Source organism: Varroa destructor, unplaced genomic scaffold (assembly GCF_002443255.2).
Source record: "Varroa destructor unplaced genomic scaffold, Vdes_3.0 BEIS01000007.1, whole genome shotgun sequence".
Lineage (NCBI taxonomy): Eukaryota > Metazoa > Arthropoda > Arachnida > Mesostigmata > Varroidae > Varroa > Varroa destructor.
Genome location: NW_019211460.1, coordinates 21,205,943 through 21,221,061, shown reverse-complemented (window position 1 = coordinate 21,221,061; position 15,119 = coordinate 21,205,943). Strand labels below are relative to the sequence as shown.

Genomic DNA, 15,119 nt, shown 5'->3' with positions numbered 1-15,119 from the left:
CAGGCTCTATTGAAGAAAAGCTGATTAGCACCACACAGGTTTCCATAACATGACCGAATTTATATGAAAGCAGATTATCCTTGTCGGGTAGTTTTTGCACTGGCATCACCACTGGCGTTCGATCTCTGAGCGGCGTTCTGGCATTAAGAAAGGTAAATATCGCCAATTTAAACGAGGAGGAGCGAGGGACCTGCCGAACATCAAGTTTTCGTGTTGCCATTACGGTGCGGTTTTCACACAGACCAAAATCATTTTTTGAAAAATATTGCCACAAAAACAGAAAAAATTCTAAATTTCAAATGATGCATTTCCCCCACTTTTGTTTTTTGTTCCTTTCAAACACAAAACGACTACTTAATAGCACCACCTGCTATGGCACGTCATATTTGTACGTAACAACAAAAGTAACTGTTCGTTTTGAAGTCCTGCATCTCATGCTCTAGTTGCAGTAGCGGTATGATTTGCCGTTTATTATGTTAAGCTGCCTCGTTATGAGTTTCGGACCTATTGAAAAAGCCATCGGGCAGCTAAAGGTCTCGGGGTAGTGAAGATGGTTTTGAAACGGGCTTCGCTTGGCGGATGCTAATGCGACAACAACAGGCGCCTTGCTTTAGCCTTACCCCACCCCCTGATATGCTGACGGCAACCCGTTCAAACCGCTTCTCTTCGGCCTACTCGGCTTCTTTTTTCTTTTTTTTTCTATATATGCGAATCCTATCGTTGCTCTTACAGTTGCTAACAAGTTGTTCACGCTTTGCTTTTCCGTCATCCTCTTTTCGGCTGACTTGGCTGTAACCGAATGGAGCGGAGCCTTCTCTTTCCATTGTGTAGAAGCGGGAGTCCGAATAGCCGCCAACGTTCGTTGTAGCCGCTATCGAGGACGCACCTGAGTCATAAGTAAAACAACAGCTGCCAACGAGCTGGCTTACGTTACCCTCGCTGTTGCCACAGCGTCTGACTGTGGTACGCCACTCTGTCGGGCTGCCACTTTCAGCACCCGCGTCGTAGCAGGGAGCTTCGGGTAATTCGGTAATTGTAACACGACGGGGCAGACAGACAGACCTGGCCACTCGGCCAGCCAGTGGGGGCTGGCCGAGTGGCCAGGAACAGTAGGGTAGTTTCGATACCCACTTCTGCTTTTACTGCTGCGGGAGCTAGGTTATATATATTTCTCGATGAGGAGGAGAAATACAGCAAGGACAACGAAGAGGAACTCATCGCTGTCTGTTGTGGAAGTGCTTTTGCCGTCGCTTGTGGATTTGTTTGCTCGCCTCGCTCGTTTTGCTATACACTACTGTGTTTGCTCCCTGCGGATTCAAAGACTCTATCCTTATGAATTCACCGTACTCAGTAACAGCTGGGAGGGCAGCGGTAGTCACCTTGACGGAAGCAACACCAACGACACGAATGGTAGCGACGGTGAAGAAGACAACGCTCCTGCGGTGTTAATGCCAGACGAGTAAAAGAGCGCAGCGTTCCTCCCACCAGGTGGCAGCAGCCGGAGCGCCGATAGTAGCTGCACGGGCTGAGTAACTATTGTTACTATGAATCGTTTTTACGCAAGCTGCGTTCTTTAAATCGCAAAGGACAGCGCATACTAATACGATTGCTGTTCTTGTTACTGATACTGCCATAACTGCTTTATGGCGTGAGCACCTTTCACGTATAGCTAACGAGGCGATCGACGCTAACACGTAGCGTCATTTCAGCTGAGATGACGTCGGTTGGCCTGCTGGGTCTAGAAACGTTCTTAAAGGCGGAGCAAACAGATGGCGAGCTTCGCGGGTCTATCGACAGGGTTGCTTTTTGCCATTGAACTGTCGAAAGATCCGAAGACCAGCCCAGCTGAACTTCGGTTTTAGCCCAGCTCCTGATATTCTCCGCTTAGGGAATAGCAAGGTAAACCTCTTATTTTTCAACTGCTTGGGAGCCGCAAATAAGCAAATAAAGTAGCGAAAAGCGGGGCGTTCGTGCGCGTTTGAACTCGAGGCAAATCTGGGTAAGCGGCTAGCTGGGATCAGCGTTAGTTTGACTCCACTCAGCTGGGATCGCCTCGTTGCCGAAGCACGGTCCGCAACAGTGGTGCTGTTTTTCTGCTAAAGTCTATTCAGCCAGTCTTTCGCAGTCCGCACAACTAAGCGACCGGTGCCGTCAATAAAGATGACAACCTTAGATTACAGTCGTGCATACGATAAAGGGCAAACAAGCTGGCGTGATTGGATGTGTTTTGTTTTTAGTACACAGAGCAGGAGAATCGATAATAAAGAATACAAGCAAGCTTAAAGGCAGCTATATACAATGACTGTGTTGACAGCAATACCAAAATTTCAAGTTTGCTCCCGCAATTCAATTAGCTTATTCCAACTAGGCTATTACCAGTCGTAGGTTATTAGAAGTGAAGTAAGTTTCGATGAGACCGAGGGAGCAGATGAAGCGATTATATTTGGATTGCGAAGCACCCATAGCGTCTTTCTTGTACTATTTCGACGAACCTCAGCCACAGGGATGCGACATACTACACTTGGACAGAAATCAATGGGAATCAGTCTATCGGACACCTGCCGGGCTTATCTATGGTCGAATGCAACAAAAAAAAGTCAAGGAAGAGACAACGGGGTTATCTTGATCTCGTCGACATTCTATTCCCGGTGAACAGCATTATGAACGTTATGGCATCAGCCGAATGTGTAACGTTTGTCTGTGCCCTTGTAACAGTTAGAGAGAGTGACAGAACGTTATCGTTTGCTAACTAGCCCCGAGCACCACGGACTTGTGCAAGGGCTGGCCTTGTAAGCAAAGGGGCAGAAGCAAACAATTAACGCATGACCGAATACGAGAAAACCTTCTACGGCGGAGTGCGAGAGAAAAGAGCATTAAAGGGAAAGAAGGAGGTAATTGGAAAGAAAAAATGAAGTGACGACTGGAAAGGACCAGCAGAGCAATAGATGCAAAACCGTGGAGGGCTGAGAGCCGTGAGGATGGCTTCTGATGACGAACGGGTAGAGGTCAGACGATCACGGTAGAACAGATAGATAGCCCGCCGCCGGGATGCCTTGGTCGTGCGGGCTTTGCTAGCAATTATTGAATCGAAAGAAGCCAGGACCAAAGACATTTTTAAGGTAACAAACGTCGAGTCCTTCTGTCTACCTGAGCTCTTGAATGGCACCTTAGTTCTTGCTTAGTAAGAGGCAATAGATAATTGTAACTTGATATTGAATTATGCCAGTGTATTGCTTGTTTATAAATAATGACTTTTTCATCATAGCATATAGAAGACATTTGAAAGAGCAGCTCAATATTGGTCATAACGACGGTTATGCTATAGCTGCCTACGACTAGAAAGTATAATAATCTCACTTTCAGTGTGGTTAATAAGATGATTCGTTCCTTATGGCCCGGTAATATAATTTGAAGATAGAACTAGGTCGTGTCATTTATACAAAACGCTTTTGTATATACGTGCGTATTTAATTTTTGGCTCAACGTCGAAAAGAGTACTATTAGTGATGAGATCCGTGGAAGTTACACAGAAGTGTACAGAGCTACAGGCTTTCCCAAATATTCCCTTATGACATTCATTCTGGAAGGTAGAAAACTTCCAGAGTTTACTTCTATCGCTGGAACTGTTTATATTGCATGTAACATATCATATCTTATTATGCCGTTTTCTCTTCTCGAAACTATAGGGTTGCTTTTCGTTTTTTTTTTTCGTGGTGTTGAATACGTAGATGTCCTAGTAGCTACCCCCGAAATGAGATATTGGGCTCATTAATGAAGATCAGGAGGTTTTCATGTTTAGCTTCCTATTAATAAACGCCCTTCTTTACTTCTACGAAGGTGGTGACCTATAGATGGGCCGCATTGGTCTAGATGTGGTTAAATTTTCAGTATCCAGTTCCTTACCTTCCGAGTGGCTAAATAATGAAAACACATATTTTTTTTATTGTCAACAATAAAAGACATAGTTATTTTACTATTTTTTCTCATTATCGTTAGAGTAATCTCCGTCTCAGTAATATTATTTAAATTATTACAATCGCATTGCTCTTCGTGTTGTTACCGGTGATTTTGCTGTGTTGTTAGTGGGGTGTGCTTGGCTGCCTCTCTCGATACTATCCGATATTTTATTTATTTTTCTTTTTTATCCAAAGAATATTTACTTGTGCCCGTTAACTGTGACCTTCTGGCGTTTTTGGCTGGCTTGCTTTTCTTTTTCTGCGTCGTCTTGTAAGTGTGCCGAATAAAATTGAGTTGAAGATTATCCCATACGATCGATAATTTACCCATCCTTTGACGAAAATTACGTCGCGGCTGCATATAGTGGTACAACCTCTGACGATTTCAAGCACTTAATATTTCCAAAGGTGTTCAAGTGTTATTTCTATGCGTTTTTTCTCTTTGTTTGTTTTTTTTTTAACCAGAACTAACTCTCTAGCTCTTCAGTCGTTGCAATGAACGTATTTCACGTGCAATGTTCAACTCAATCAATCATTCAGTTTGCTACTCAAAATTCTTTACTGCAGATACATCGCGAGCCGCAGGCCCATCGAATGGGACAGTGTGCCGTTGAAACTATTACATAATATAGAAATGTAATTTAAGAAGTAGACGCCTCAGTCTCGGCAAAAAAGTGGGTGCCGGCCAAGTAACCGTGGTCACTTTTGTCTTAACGACGGTGCATGAGATATGTTCGTCCCGCGTCTGTTCCTACCTTATCTTCCTGTTCTCCATTAGTCAGACCATCCAACCCTCAAGCATCAGTTTCAGTTGAATTTATCAGAAGCCGCGCCAATATGAGCCAGCGAATCGATTGTTCCATCCTTTGCCGCTTTCGTTTCGATTGTGCCCTTATCCCAATATCTAACTTAGCAGCTCAATCAATTTCTATAGCCATAGATGGCACATGTCTCGATTCACGGTATGAAGTCAAAGCTTCTTCGAATAATTTGCTCCGTAACTGACTGCTGCATTTGTTCTTCTTCATATCTTCCCTATGATTTTGTCTGCTTTCGATGCGAGTGGCAAGTGGCTGACGACAACTGTTTGACGCCGGTGTTACGTTGATGTTATCAAGGATGTTAGACATGTGTGACTGGTGTAGCAATATGTAGTGCTAGCAGCAATGGCTATCGTTAAGGCGAAGTGTCCGTCGGCGTTTCGTGCATTTCTTCTGAACTCGGAAACCCGATAGATGCTATTATTATTATTATTATCATTATCATTGTTTGTATTACTCATATCGTTAATGCGCGTATTAAATCATCATTGTGGTACGGTAGACATTGTGATTCACCTGCTCTATTCAATGCTTGTTTCTAGTCTTCATTCGCATATACTCTCGTCACGCATACTGGTTCCCTGTTTATGTTCAGTCTCTCACTGGCCACCCACTAGCATTCATCCTTTCCTATGTAACTAACCTTTTCTCTATTTCGTTTTCATTCACACGCAAACAGGTTTTTCGTCAGGCTTCTTTCGCGCTTACCGTACCTACCCCGTTACTTATATCGGAACCTAGTTTTCTCAAACTGAATATCTAGCCATATATTATAACGAAATTGCCCAAGAGTAGCCATCAGGCAACTTTCCTGCCTTAAACATTTATTGGCAATTGTTGTTCCCACTGCCGACGAGGACATATTTTTTTCGCAGGCTGCTTTCGTAAAATGGTTCGGTAACAACTCTCATTTTAAAATGTATATATATATATATATATATATATATATATATACTTTTTTGTTGTTTTATTTAGATTTTTTCATGTGTTCGTGTGTTTAGATATTGAAGCTTCCGCCATAACGTGTCGTCATAAAAAGAAGCCCCGAGTGGGTCGTTTGCAGCTTGTATCACTGTCGGTTTTTTCAACAGTTCTCGCTATTGTTTTCACCGTTCGGTCTCTCGTTTTCTCATTGTGTTAATAGCTTTATTTATATTATGTATAGGATCGGAATCCACAACCTAGAATCATACGGGAACCCAAACCAAAATAGGCTGCAAGACGATTGATCAAAGCCCACGATTATCGGTATCAACTTGGGCACTGGAAATCAACGTTGATCTGAGATGATTTTAACCATCAGGTTTCACTGGAGATGTCTCGGCTACATCGGCTTTGTTCCGACTGAACTTTTCCTGCGTCAAAAGTCGTCGCATAAGCTAAATACTTCTGGACGAAAAAGTAAGAAGGTTGTGAACATTCCACCGTAGCAGAGCTAATGTGATGAAGCCGAGGACCACACCTTAATGGCGCTAGCTGAAGTTAATTTTAGCGGTAGTTGTAGATAAATGAATCATTATTGTAATTATTATCATTACGATTGCTAGCTAAACTACTATAGTACAATGTCATATTCATTCCGCTACTACTCACTTGTTTTCTTCTACAAGAAATATCATTTTTTTGCGACGCGTTCTCAAAACAGACATCCGTTTAACGAGTTGCCGCTGGTGGTGTCACAACTAACGTATTAGGCCAATTTCACGTTCTGCTTTTATATATATATCATATGTATTGTATTCCACACGATACTTTCTCTCTGCGTCTCTAATCCTTTATTCCTGTTCCTCGCATTGATGAGTACAACAAATCCTTTAGGTTTCTATTTATACAGTTTTATAACACGTCGATCGCATGATCGCGGGCATTGGTCTCTTTTTATATGCTGTGCTATCCGGAGACTGTGACAACCTAAAGTTCACGTTCCTTCTGATTGCGGCGTAATAAGATATTATCTGCTATACTGTCATATAGTGTTGTCGAGTCGCATGCGTTCCACTTCAAGCCATCAGCCGTCCGAGTTCCGGCTCGGGCCCAGCAATCTCCTCACTGCTCGTCCATAATGAAAGATCCATGCAGCCAGATCCGAGAGTATGGCCAGTCTTCTGCGATCACTTTGGTCTACTCCCGTTTCTGCTCATTGCCGTCGTCGTTTTAAGTTTCACTGTCAATCTACAAACGTAGCTGCCAGAGCAAACAGAAGCGGTGACGAACTGTGAACCAGAGCTCTCTCTCCGTAACCTAGCCTTCAACCTTAAAACGTGACCTCCTCAGTTTGCTGTTGCCTTCCTTCTTGACGCCAACCAGTCTGATCACTCGTTGAAAGTTCGATTCAAGTAGAGCGAGCATGTGTGACAGCACTTCAGACGGAAGTAGGGCGTCGCCTTCGTATCGCAGAGATGCTTGAAGTTCTGGCATTCTTGGTACGTCAGTTCATCGACGCACACGCGAAACTCCGCTGTAACAGAATCAATGAAATCGATCCATAATTAGCTTATTGTCTAAGTATTTCTCTAGCTCATGTAGATCCTTGCTGGTTAGAAACAATGAACAAGAACCTTTTTGCCATGCTGTAAGTTTAACCAATCTTGACAGAAAATAGAATATATATATATATATATATATACATATAAAAACAGAAAAAATATTTTTTAATTTATTTCAATTTCATTCTGTTAAAAAATGTATAAATATTTTCTTCAGTCCTTACTATCTATTTTTTGGTATAAATATGTTTTTATAGTTTATAGCTGTAAAAACAACTTAACAAAGAAAGTGTTTTTTTTTTTACTATAAGAGTCCGTATACGCGTACCGCTTTAGAGTGCCATTAGCAACTAGTAATTAGGACAGCTGTTGGCAATAGAGATCTACATATATATATCTATATATTATTTGTCGTCTATATAATCGTGCGACGCGTGGAGCTATATCCATGTCCCACTAACCTGCTTCGCTTTCGGTCGTGCACGGTGCTCCCTCACAAATCTGTTCTTGTGCAGGTTTATCGGCGAGGCTGCAGCTTTCCGCCGGCGTGTTATCGGCATGATTAACGCACTGCACTGATCTGTAATCACGTAAATAGACACACACACACACACACACACACACACACACACACACACACACACACACACACATACATACATATACAAACGTCATGACATTACTGCCTCACTAATACTTCACTACCTCACCCGTTTCAACACTTCTAGCCATCAATATTAACTAAGCTTGTCTGTCGATCCCGATAAGCAAAAATACCAGAGTCGGCGCATTTGGCATTGATGCGTGTTCTACGAACGTATCCTATGAGCTACCCATATATTAGTGCACATAACGTGCTGACTCATCGCAGACGGCAGCTACGCCAGTCAAGTAAACCGGTAGCGTGTCGGACCGTTCCCGACACGCTACACATTCAAGACTAACGATCAAGTGGACGTGTCAGCTGGGACATTCCTATTCTGTTCCTCTCTCCCGTTCCTCTGCATGTGCTTCTGGGATCTAGGGTCACTTACACAAGGGCGTAATTTAAATGTCGGATATTCGGGGTTCAGGGCTCAGTCAACTGCATCGAACAACTCGTCGAATTTGTGTGCTCTTTGCGTATTCGGGTGGGCAGTAATTGTTGGAAAGATAGACGGACCGACGAGCTAACTGATGGAATGGTGGACGTTTGATTTGCAGCGATAAACCCATGAAATTGTAGCAGAAGGGGTAGCGGCGGGGTATGCGGGCGGATTGCAATCACATACCGCACGGCGTCATCAGGCGATTCTATAGTATTTTCTGGTGACGGCTGGCTCTAATACTGGTGTCGCGTCCCGTCTCTTGGGAGACGGACGGCAAGCGAGGTGAACATCGAATCTTGTTTGCGTGCTAAGTGCTTAGCCTTCCGTAGAAAACATGTACACGTATATTTGGTCATGGTGGTAGACAGCCCGTGAAGAGACATTACTCGTTGGGTACGCATCTTTGATTAACCATCCGCGACATTCACCATCATCGACATATGAGAAGAACCATCCGACTCAAACTGCGTGACATCAGTTGTTCCGACGCGGGAACGGATGCGAGAAGTCGAGCCGTCCATCCGCCCGCTCAACGGGGCGGTTAAGTGATGAGACTCATAGTTGCTGTCTAGGCTTACACTGGCCACGTTTAAACCGAGCAGGCCACGCTCGCGTCGAAAAGGCCACATAGCCTAAAGTAAAGGGTATAACACGAGATATGCTGTGTTGGCACCGCACTGATGCGCCCATGCCTGAGGTAATCGTCAGTGAATGCGGCGACCACGATGGATGCCCCTGACCAAGTGAGGGGGCGTCGCACTTCTACAGAGCTCAGCCCTTCCGTCTTATCTACGCTAAATTGTTCATTAATTATAATGACCGCGACATGTTTACACAATCGAGATGTTATTATGTGGCACTTTTAACTTCGTTTCAACGCATATATGTATACTGCATAGGATTTTAGGGAGAGGACATCATTAGTCGCTTTTTTCATTGTCTATCTTGTTACCGGGTTTTACTGCTCGAGCCAAACAACGAGCTTGCCTGTAAATGCTGAGTAGTCTAATGTTCGATTCAGCAAAGCAATCCATAAAAGGACAAACGTATTTCGACTCGTTTAACAACGCCTTCTAAATCTTCCAAAGTTCGTAAGCTGGATACTCGCTGCTCAAAGTGGCCTGGTTATTTCGTATTTGTTTCTTGTTATCATCGTCATTTTAAATAATAATTTTCCGGTTAATTCTGTTCATTATGCTATACATTTGCCCACGCGAGAGTCAGGGGCAACAGATGTATGAATGCAAGTCGGTCCCTTGGAGCGTGTGTTAAAGATTAAACAGTCGTTGGATCCTTTTGTTATTCCTTGGCCGCAATAGCTTCGGTATTGGTAGTACAATACATATTGGCTCGATAGAATTGAGGCTTGGCTCGCGTTATCGTTGTAGCCATCGCCGCCATTGTTAATCCGTTCATTAAAATACGGCTGTCGCTGTCTTCCCGAGCTTGCAAAACCTCATTGCACCGCCCTTGCATAATGTGTCGTACACCATACGCCACAGTCGATCAGATTTGACTGATGAGGCCCGCCAAAGTACTTCGATAAGCCTGTGGTAGCGTCTTTGAGGTGCGTCGTGCTGTCTCTACCCACTGCGTTTTTGCCTGGCTTTCCTATTTTCTGCTTGTTGCTGACTTTTCGCTTTCGGATTGTCGATTGGACTGGAAAAAAGGATACCTCTTTCGATAGTTTTTGTTAACCAATGTCCAATCTACGAATAAGACTAAAGCAATGCCGGAGTATACATGCAAAAAAATTTTCGCACGGCTGTCCCTTGCTGCTGTCGAGGGAGCCAGGTATGCCTGGCCAAACGTGGCCTGAAGTTTAGTTCATATTAAAGAATGGCTTCAGTACCTAACGCCCTGTTCTAGGTTCATATTAACCTCCCATGAGCGTATTCACAGAACCTTAACCTCCATCTCATACGAGCATATCGGCTCCTTAAAACGGAAGGAAACAATACGCAAGGCTGTCAAACGCATCGCACGAAGGAATAGACGTCCTTACGTATGCTGATATTTCAAAACAGAAAAGAATCGCATACAACTATATGAAACGCAGAAAGATTGAAATTAGGTACAAGTGTTTTTTTTTTTATCTAAGCTAGACAGTCTATAAACGTAATGAATATTGTTTACGTTTTAACTGACTATTATATATGGGTGGCGAAAAAAAAGCGCCAGTTATAAAAACTTCGTTTTAGGGAAGTAAGGGAACAACTATTGCTTCCACCGGACCCCAAGGAGATCCATCTGTTAAGGCGGTTGCAGGGCTGTGAATGAACATAAAGGCTACTTTCGGACCTTTGACAACCTGTGCCAGTTACTTCTAGCTTAGCTCGAACGCATACTCGCTGTGTGAGCTGATCTTCGTTCATTTTCCTGAGTCTCGTCTTCACCAATGGCTCACTAAAACAACTGAAGGTTCTCCCAGCAGCCTGACGCAATAGCGTAATAACAACTATATACGCAATAGTTCTGGGTACAAAACTGTGGAATTTACGCGCGATCTATTATTTCGCCAGTGCACGTTATGGCCCCATGTAGCTATAGGAAAAGCGGCAGGCAAGTTAGAAAAGGAAACAGGCTTATTAAACTCGGCAGTCTGCCTGGTTCAGTATGTACAAGCGTGAAGGTATAATCATGTGCACTTCCATCTAGGTTTGTGCGCACTCAGCTATACGATAGAAAATCGGAGAAAAGCAGACCACCTTGGAGGTATTGCCTTTAGCCAGTAGCTTGAAAGTATTGCAATATACGAACAGCCTTGTTTTCAACGCATACGTATGCTCATATGCAGACTGAGTCAGTGAACTTCAAGATTTCGGAAGTTGTGGACTCTGAGCAGCCCTTTCCAGCAAAAATGCCTGGTTACCGTCCCATAGCTGTACGCAATAATGATGAGTACGCCCGCAAAACGCTTGTACCAGTGCTTGCTGGTTAACAGTGCGTTGCCTTTACTACGTGGGGCATTCAAACGACTACTGCAGACGTGTATGTAGACTGTTCCGTCCAGAGATAGATAACGGAAGTAATGACTGCAAGAATCATTATACTATTGGGAGCATGCAGACTGACTGTCCAGTAGCACCCCATAGACATGACTGATAGAGCAGTGAGTCTGGCGACGCTTGCACGTATCATGTACGATTTTATGAAGGCAGGAAAGGAAAAAAAAAAGCGAAAAAATAGGGAGCTCCAAAGTGACCGAACAGGTTGATGTAGAAGGGTTCTCCCTTGGCGAAGTTTGCGGATCGATCAGTGCCGTTATCAGAAGGGGCAAAGCAGACACAAAGTATGCATAGAGTAAGCTAGCAACTGGCGGTCATCCGGTCTCTCCCAGATGAAACTCTTTTTCGAGCAATCATCACGCAGTCACAGAAAGCCCTCGTGTTCTGTATTTACAGTGACATCGTAAGCAATAACAGTTAGCTGCATCAGTAACAGTCTGGCTGAAGCTGGCAGTAAGAAAAGCCTCGAAACCATGCTAATAGACCGCCGGGTACACTATGGACTCTCTCTACTGTTATAAAACGCAAAAACAGCAGTCACATTTCCGCTTTGTGTTCGTGCTCCTGCGCGAGGGGCAGAAGAGGCAAATGGAGCCGGGGTAATGGCTATCTCAAACGCTCCAACGTACGCAACGGAAAGCGTAGCTTGAGCGGTCTGATAGAAATCGTGTCAAGCCAAGCCGGAAGAGCAACTACGGAAGGTCAAATAGGCGTGAATAAGAAAATCACCACACACTGAAACCCAATTTGCATGAGCCTTCTATAACACTGGCGGAACTATTGCTCTGAGACTGCCAACGTAAGTACTGTTGATTTAAACTAGGTTGGCAGAGCTGGCGAGCAGCGCCAGATAGTAGGATCTTCTGAACGGCTGGCAATATATGCAGGGTTAAAAAATTTAGTTGTAATAGCGAAAAATTTAGATGCTGGTTTAGGTGCACTCTATGAAAACGCATCTTAATTAGTAGAGTGTTGCTCACTGTAGATATATAAAAAAAAAAAAAAAAAAAAAGAAAAAGCTCACACTTCCCTAATCACATAGGTTGTGTAGCAGTATCGCTAGCGGACTCATTAACATATATATGTATCTGTATTCTACAAGACTGTCAACATCAAACTAGCCGAGGACGCTCTAATCTAATATACATATATATATATTGCTATAAAGTACACTAATTGGATCACAATTGATGAACCGCTGACTCTGAAAATATGACATAATAGAATTAGCATTTAAAGTTGCCTCTTCCCTGTGCTTTGTTATGATCTGCTTAGAGTTTAGCTTCTTCAGAATTGTAAAGCTAACGTCATGCTCTAATGCGGAATGACCGGTGCTGAGCTCCAAAATACTGAAACAGTCGCTAGGCAAGCCAGATATTGCCTAGGGTCAATCGTCAATCTTAGAATGGCATGTGGACCTTTAACATAAAAACATGGTAAATTTGAGAAACACACTGTGGATAAGTTTACATAGAAGGAATCACCTCATCTCTTTGGGTATATAGAAGTCCTTCAAACATATTACAGTAAATTTAACTACAGATGAAATCGTATTGTTTTGCTCGCGTTATTTACGAACTCCGACTGTAAAAAACGATATTTATTAACAGTTTCTTTGCGGGACAGTACAATTTGATATTTTTATATATAGAGCCTATAGAATGTTATTGGTGATGGTACACCTTCCATACCCAATTTATTTATTTAAGTTACAAGAGAACCTAGCAAACCATCGAGGCGCTTCTGAAACGGAAACCGATTGATTCGAACACAAAATGAACGTGTTTTTTTATGTTCAATTTTTTATGTTAGAATTTTCACAGTGTCTTAATATGGGCATAATAGGCACTAAATAAGGTAGCAGCAAATATCATACAGACAATAGATATTAATAAAAACTCGGAAAAATTCTAACGTGCAATAGAACGGTAATAAAACGAAAGAGACCTTTTTTTTTTTTCTGTTTTTCGTTATTCACGTTTGCTTCAGACGGCTGGCTTCCCAGTTCTAAACGAAATGTATCTGTTCCCGGACCCGGGTCTAGACCACAACGTGTTCCTAAGTTTAGCAGTGAAATACATTACGCATTACGTTGCCGTAGGGACAGGAGAAGACAACTGAGGGTAACACTACTACGGTCATTGCTTGAATTACCATTACTTCTAAAGTGTTCTCCAGTTTTTTTATGTTCTTGTCTTTTTTCTCATAGAAACTCACAATATATCTTTTATTTACTTCACATAATATTATTCAACATTTCGTTCTGCTGCATATTAATAGTCAAAGGTAACAATCAGTGCTATCTGTATAATACTGCGTAACTCCAGTTCACGTTCTTCGATTTTTCCTTACCCTCTCCATGGCCCTTCTTAGTACCGGCATGACATGGCAGTCTATGACAAGACCACGTCATGACGCCTTCCATCATCAGGGTAAAGGTGATGACGAAAATGATTGATATTAGAGCAGGATTCATTCCACTGGCAGTCTCACTGCATTATTACTTTCGCAGTTTTAGAAGCAGCCGGGTGTCTGTCTATACGCTCTTCTCTAATCTCTACCTCCTGGCTGATCCGCGCATTATTGGCTGGCACTGGTGTCACTCGTCTGGCTCAAGTCAGAGACGCCCCCACGATTAAACCCTCATCAGGGCTGGCCCGGCAAACTATTCAGATCTTCCGTCTTTTCAGCATCGAACGTTCTGGTGTCTTAACTCTCGAAACCAGGAGCGAATGAGCCGCGACGTCAAAGTAAGTTATGAGAAGAGGTATATCCAGCTTCACTCATTGTCTCGTTTTTCGTCTCAAAGCACCCTAACGATGAGAATACTGAACCGCACCAGACCCTGACGCATTTGTTTGGGCCAGGTTGAGCGCGCTTTCTATATTCTTACCGCGCTTGGGTCTCGTGTGAAAACAAGGAGGAGGTTGATTTCTGGGGGCGCTACCGCGATAAAGAGGAGAAGGAAGAGTTTAAAATGAGTTTTATCCTCAGACTTTTCACACTTCCGTTGTGTGACATAGCGACTGCTGTCAGGCCAGTCAGGCACTGTGCTGCCTATTGCCATCCTGGTCACTGCTTCAGCTGAATTCTTCTTGTCCGTTGTAAGCTTGCCGTTTACCCAGTTTGTCCCCAAATCATCCCTTTGCCTCTCTACTTAAGCAGACAGCAACGCAGTAGGGTTGGATGATGGTCTGCGTCTTCGGGTACAGAAGACCCAAACTACGCTCGGACGACAGAGACGATACTACGACGGTACCACACGAGATAATAGCTGCGGAATATGACCTCGCGCACGTCCTCAAAATGGGCTGTGAAGCAGGCGTCGCTTGCAAATAAGGGAAGGAGCCTTTGTTACTACGGGTAATGTGGTGGGATAGCTCGGTCAGCAACCTTTAAAGGAAGACGGGCAGAAAGAAAAACGAGGCGGCTGGAAGAGCATACGAAATGCAAAATGGGATTTGGAAAAGGGAAATAAGACAAACGGAGATGCTTAGGGGGTGCGGGCAGCGTGCTGCTGATGTCGGGGAAGTTGGAACAGGCCAACATAGAGTTGATGCTACGGTGTGTTTTGTACAGGTTTGGAAGCGCCGCCCTACCGTTGATCATAGTCCACCGCAACTGTCGCTGTAATGCGATATTAATTTGGCTCTTCTTTCTTTCGCAGGGTAGGGAACTAAGCTAAAGCTAAGCAAGGGCAGACGATGAGCACCACACCCTGATTGCTTTAGCTCGTCGTAAGAGATGGGCATGTGCGCAG

The 15,119-nt window shown here is 43.6% G+C and overlaps 1 protein-coding gene across 9 annotated transcripts in view; it reads right to left on the bottom strand.

The window, feature by feature from the left end:
• Positions 1 to 4,122: 4,122 nt before the first annotated feature.
• Positions 4,123 to 15,119, bottom strand: part of LOC111254967 (A disintegrin and metalloproteinase with thrombospondin motifs 6-like) — a 236,974-nt gene continuing 225,977 nt past the window's right edge. For all 9 annotated transcript variants that reach the window (XM_086976289.1, XM_086976290.1, XM_086976288.1 and 6 more), the window contains 2 exons: positions 7,725 to 7,843; positions 4,123 to 7,235 (listed from right to left, as the gene is read on the bottom strand). In XM_086976289.1, the coding sequence (XP_086832415.1) occupies positions 7,090 to 7,235; positions 7,725 to 7,843 (265 nt within the window). In that variant the 3' untranslated portion in view covers positions 4,123 to 7,089. The remainder of the gene's footprint in view (positions 7,236 to 7,724; positions 7,844 to 15,119) is intronic.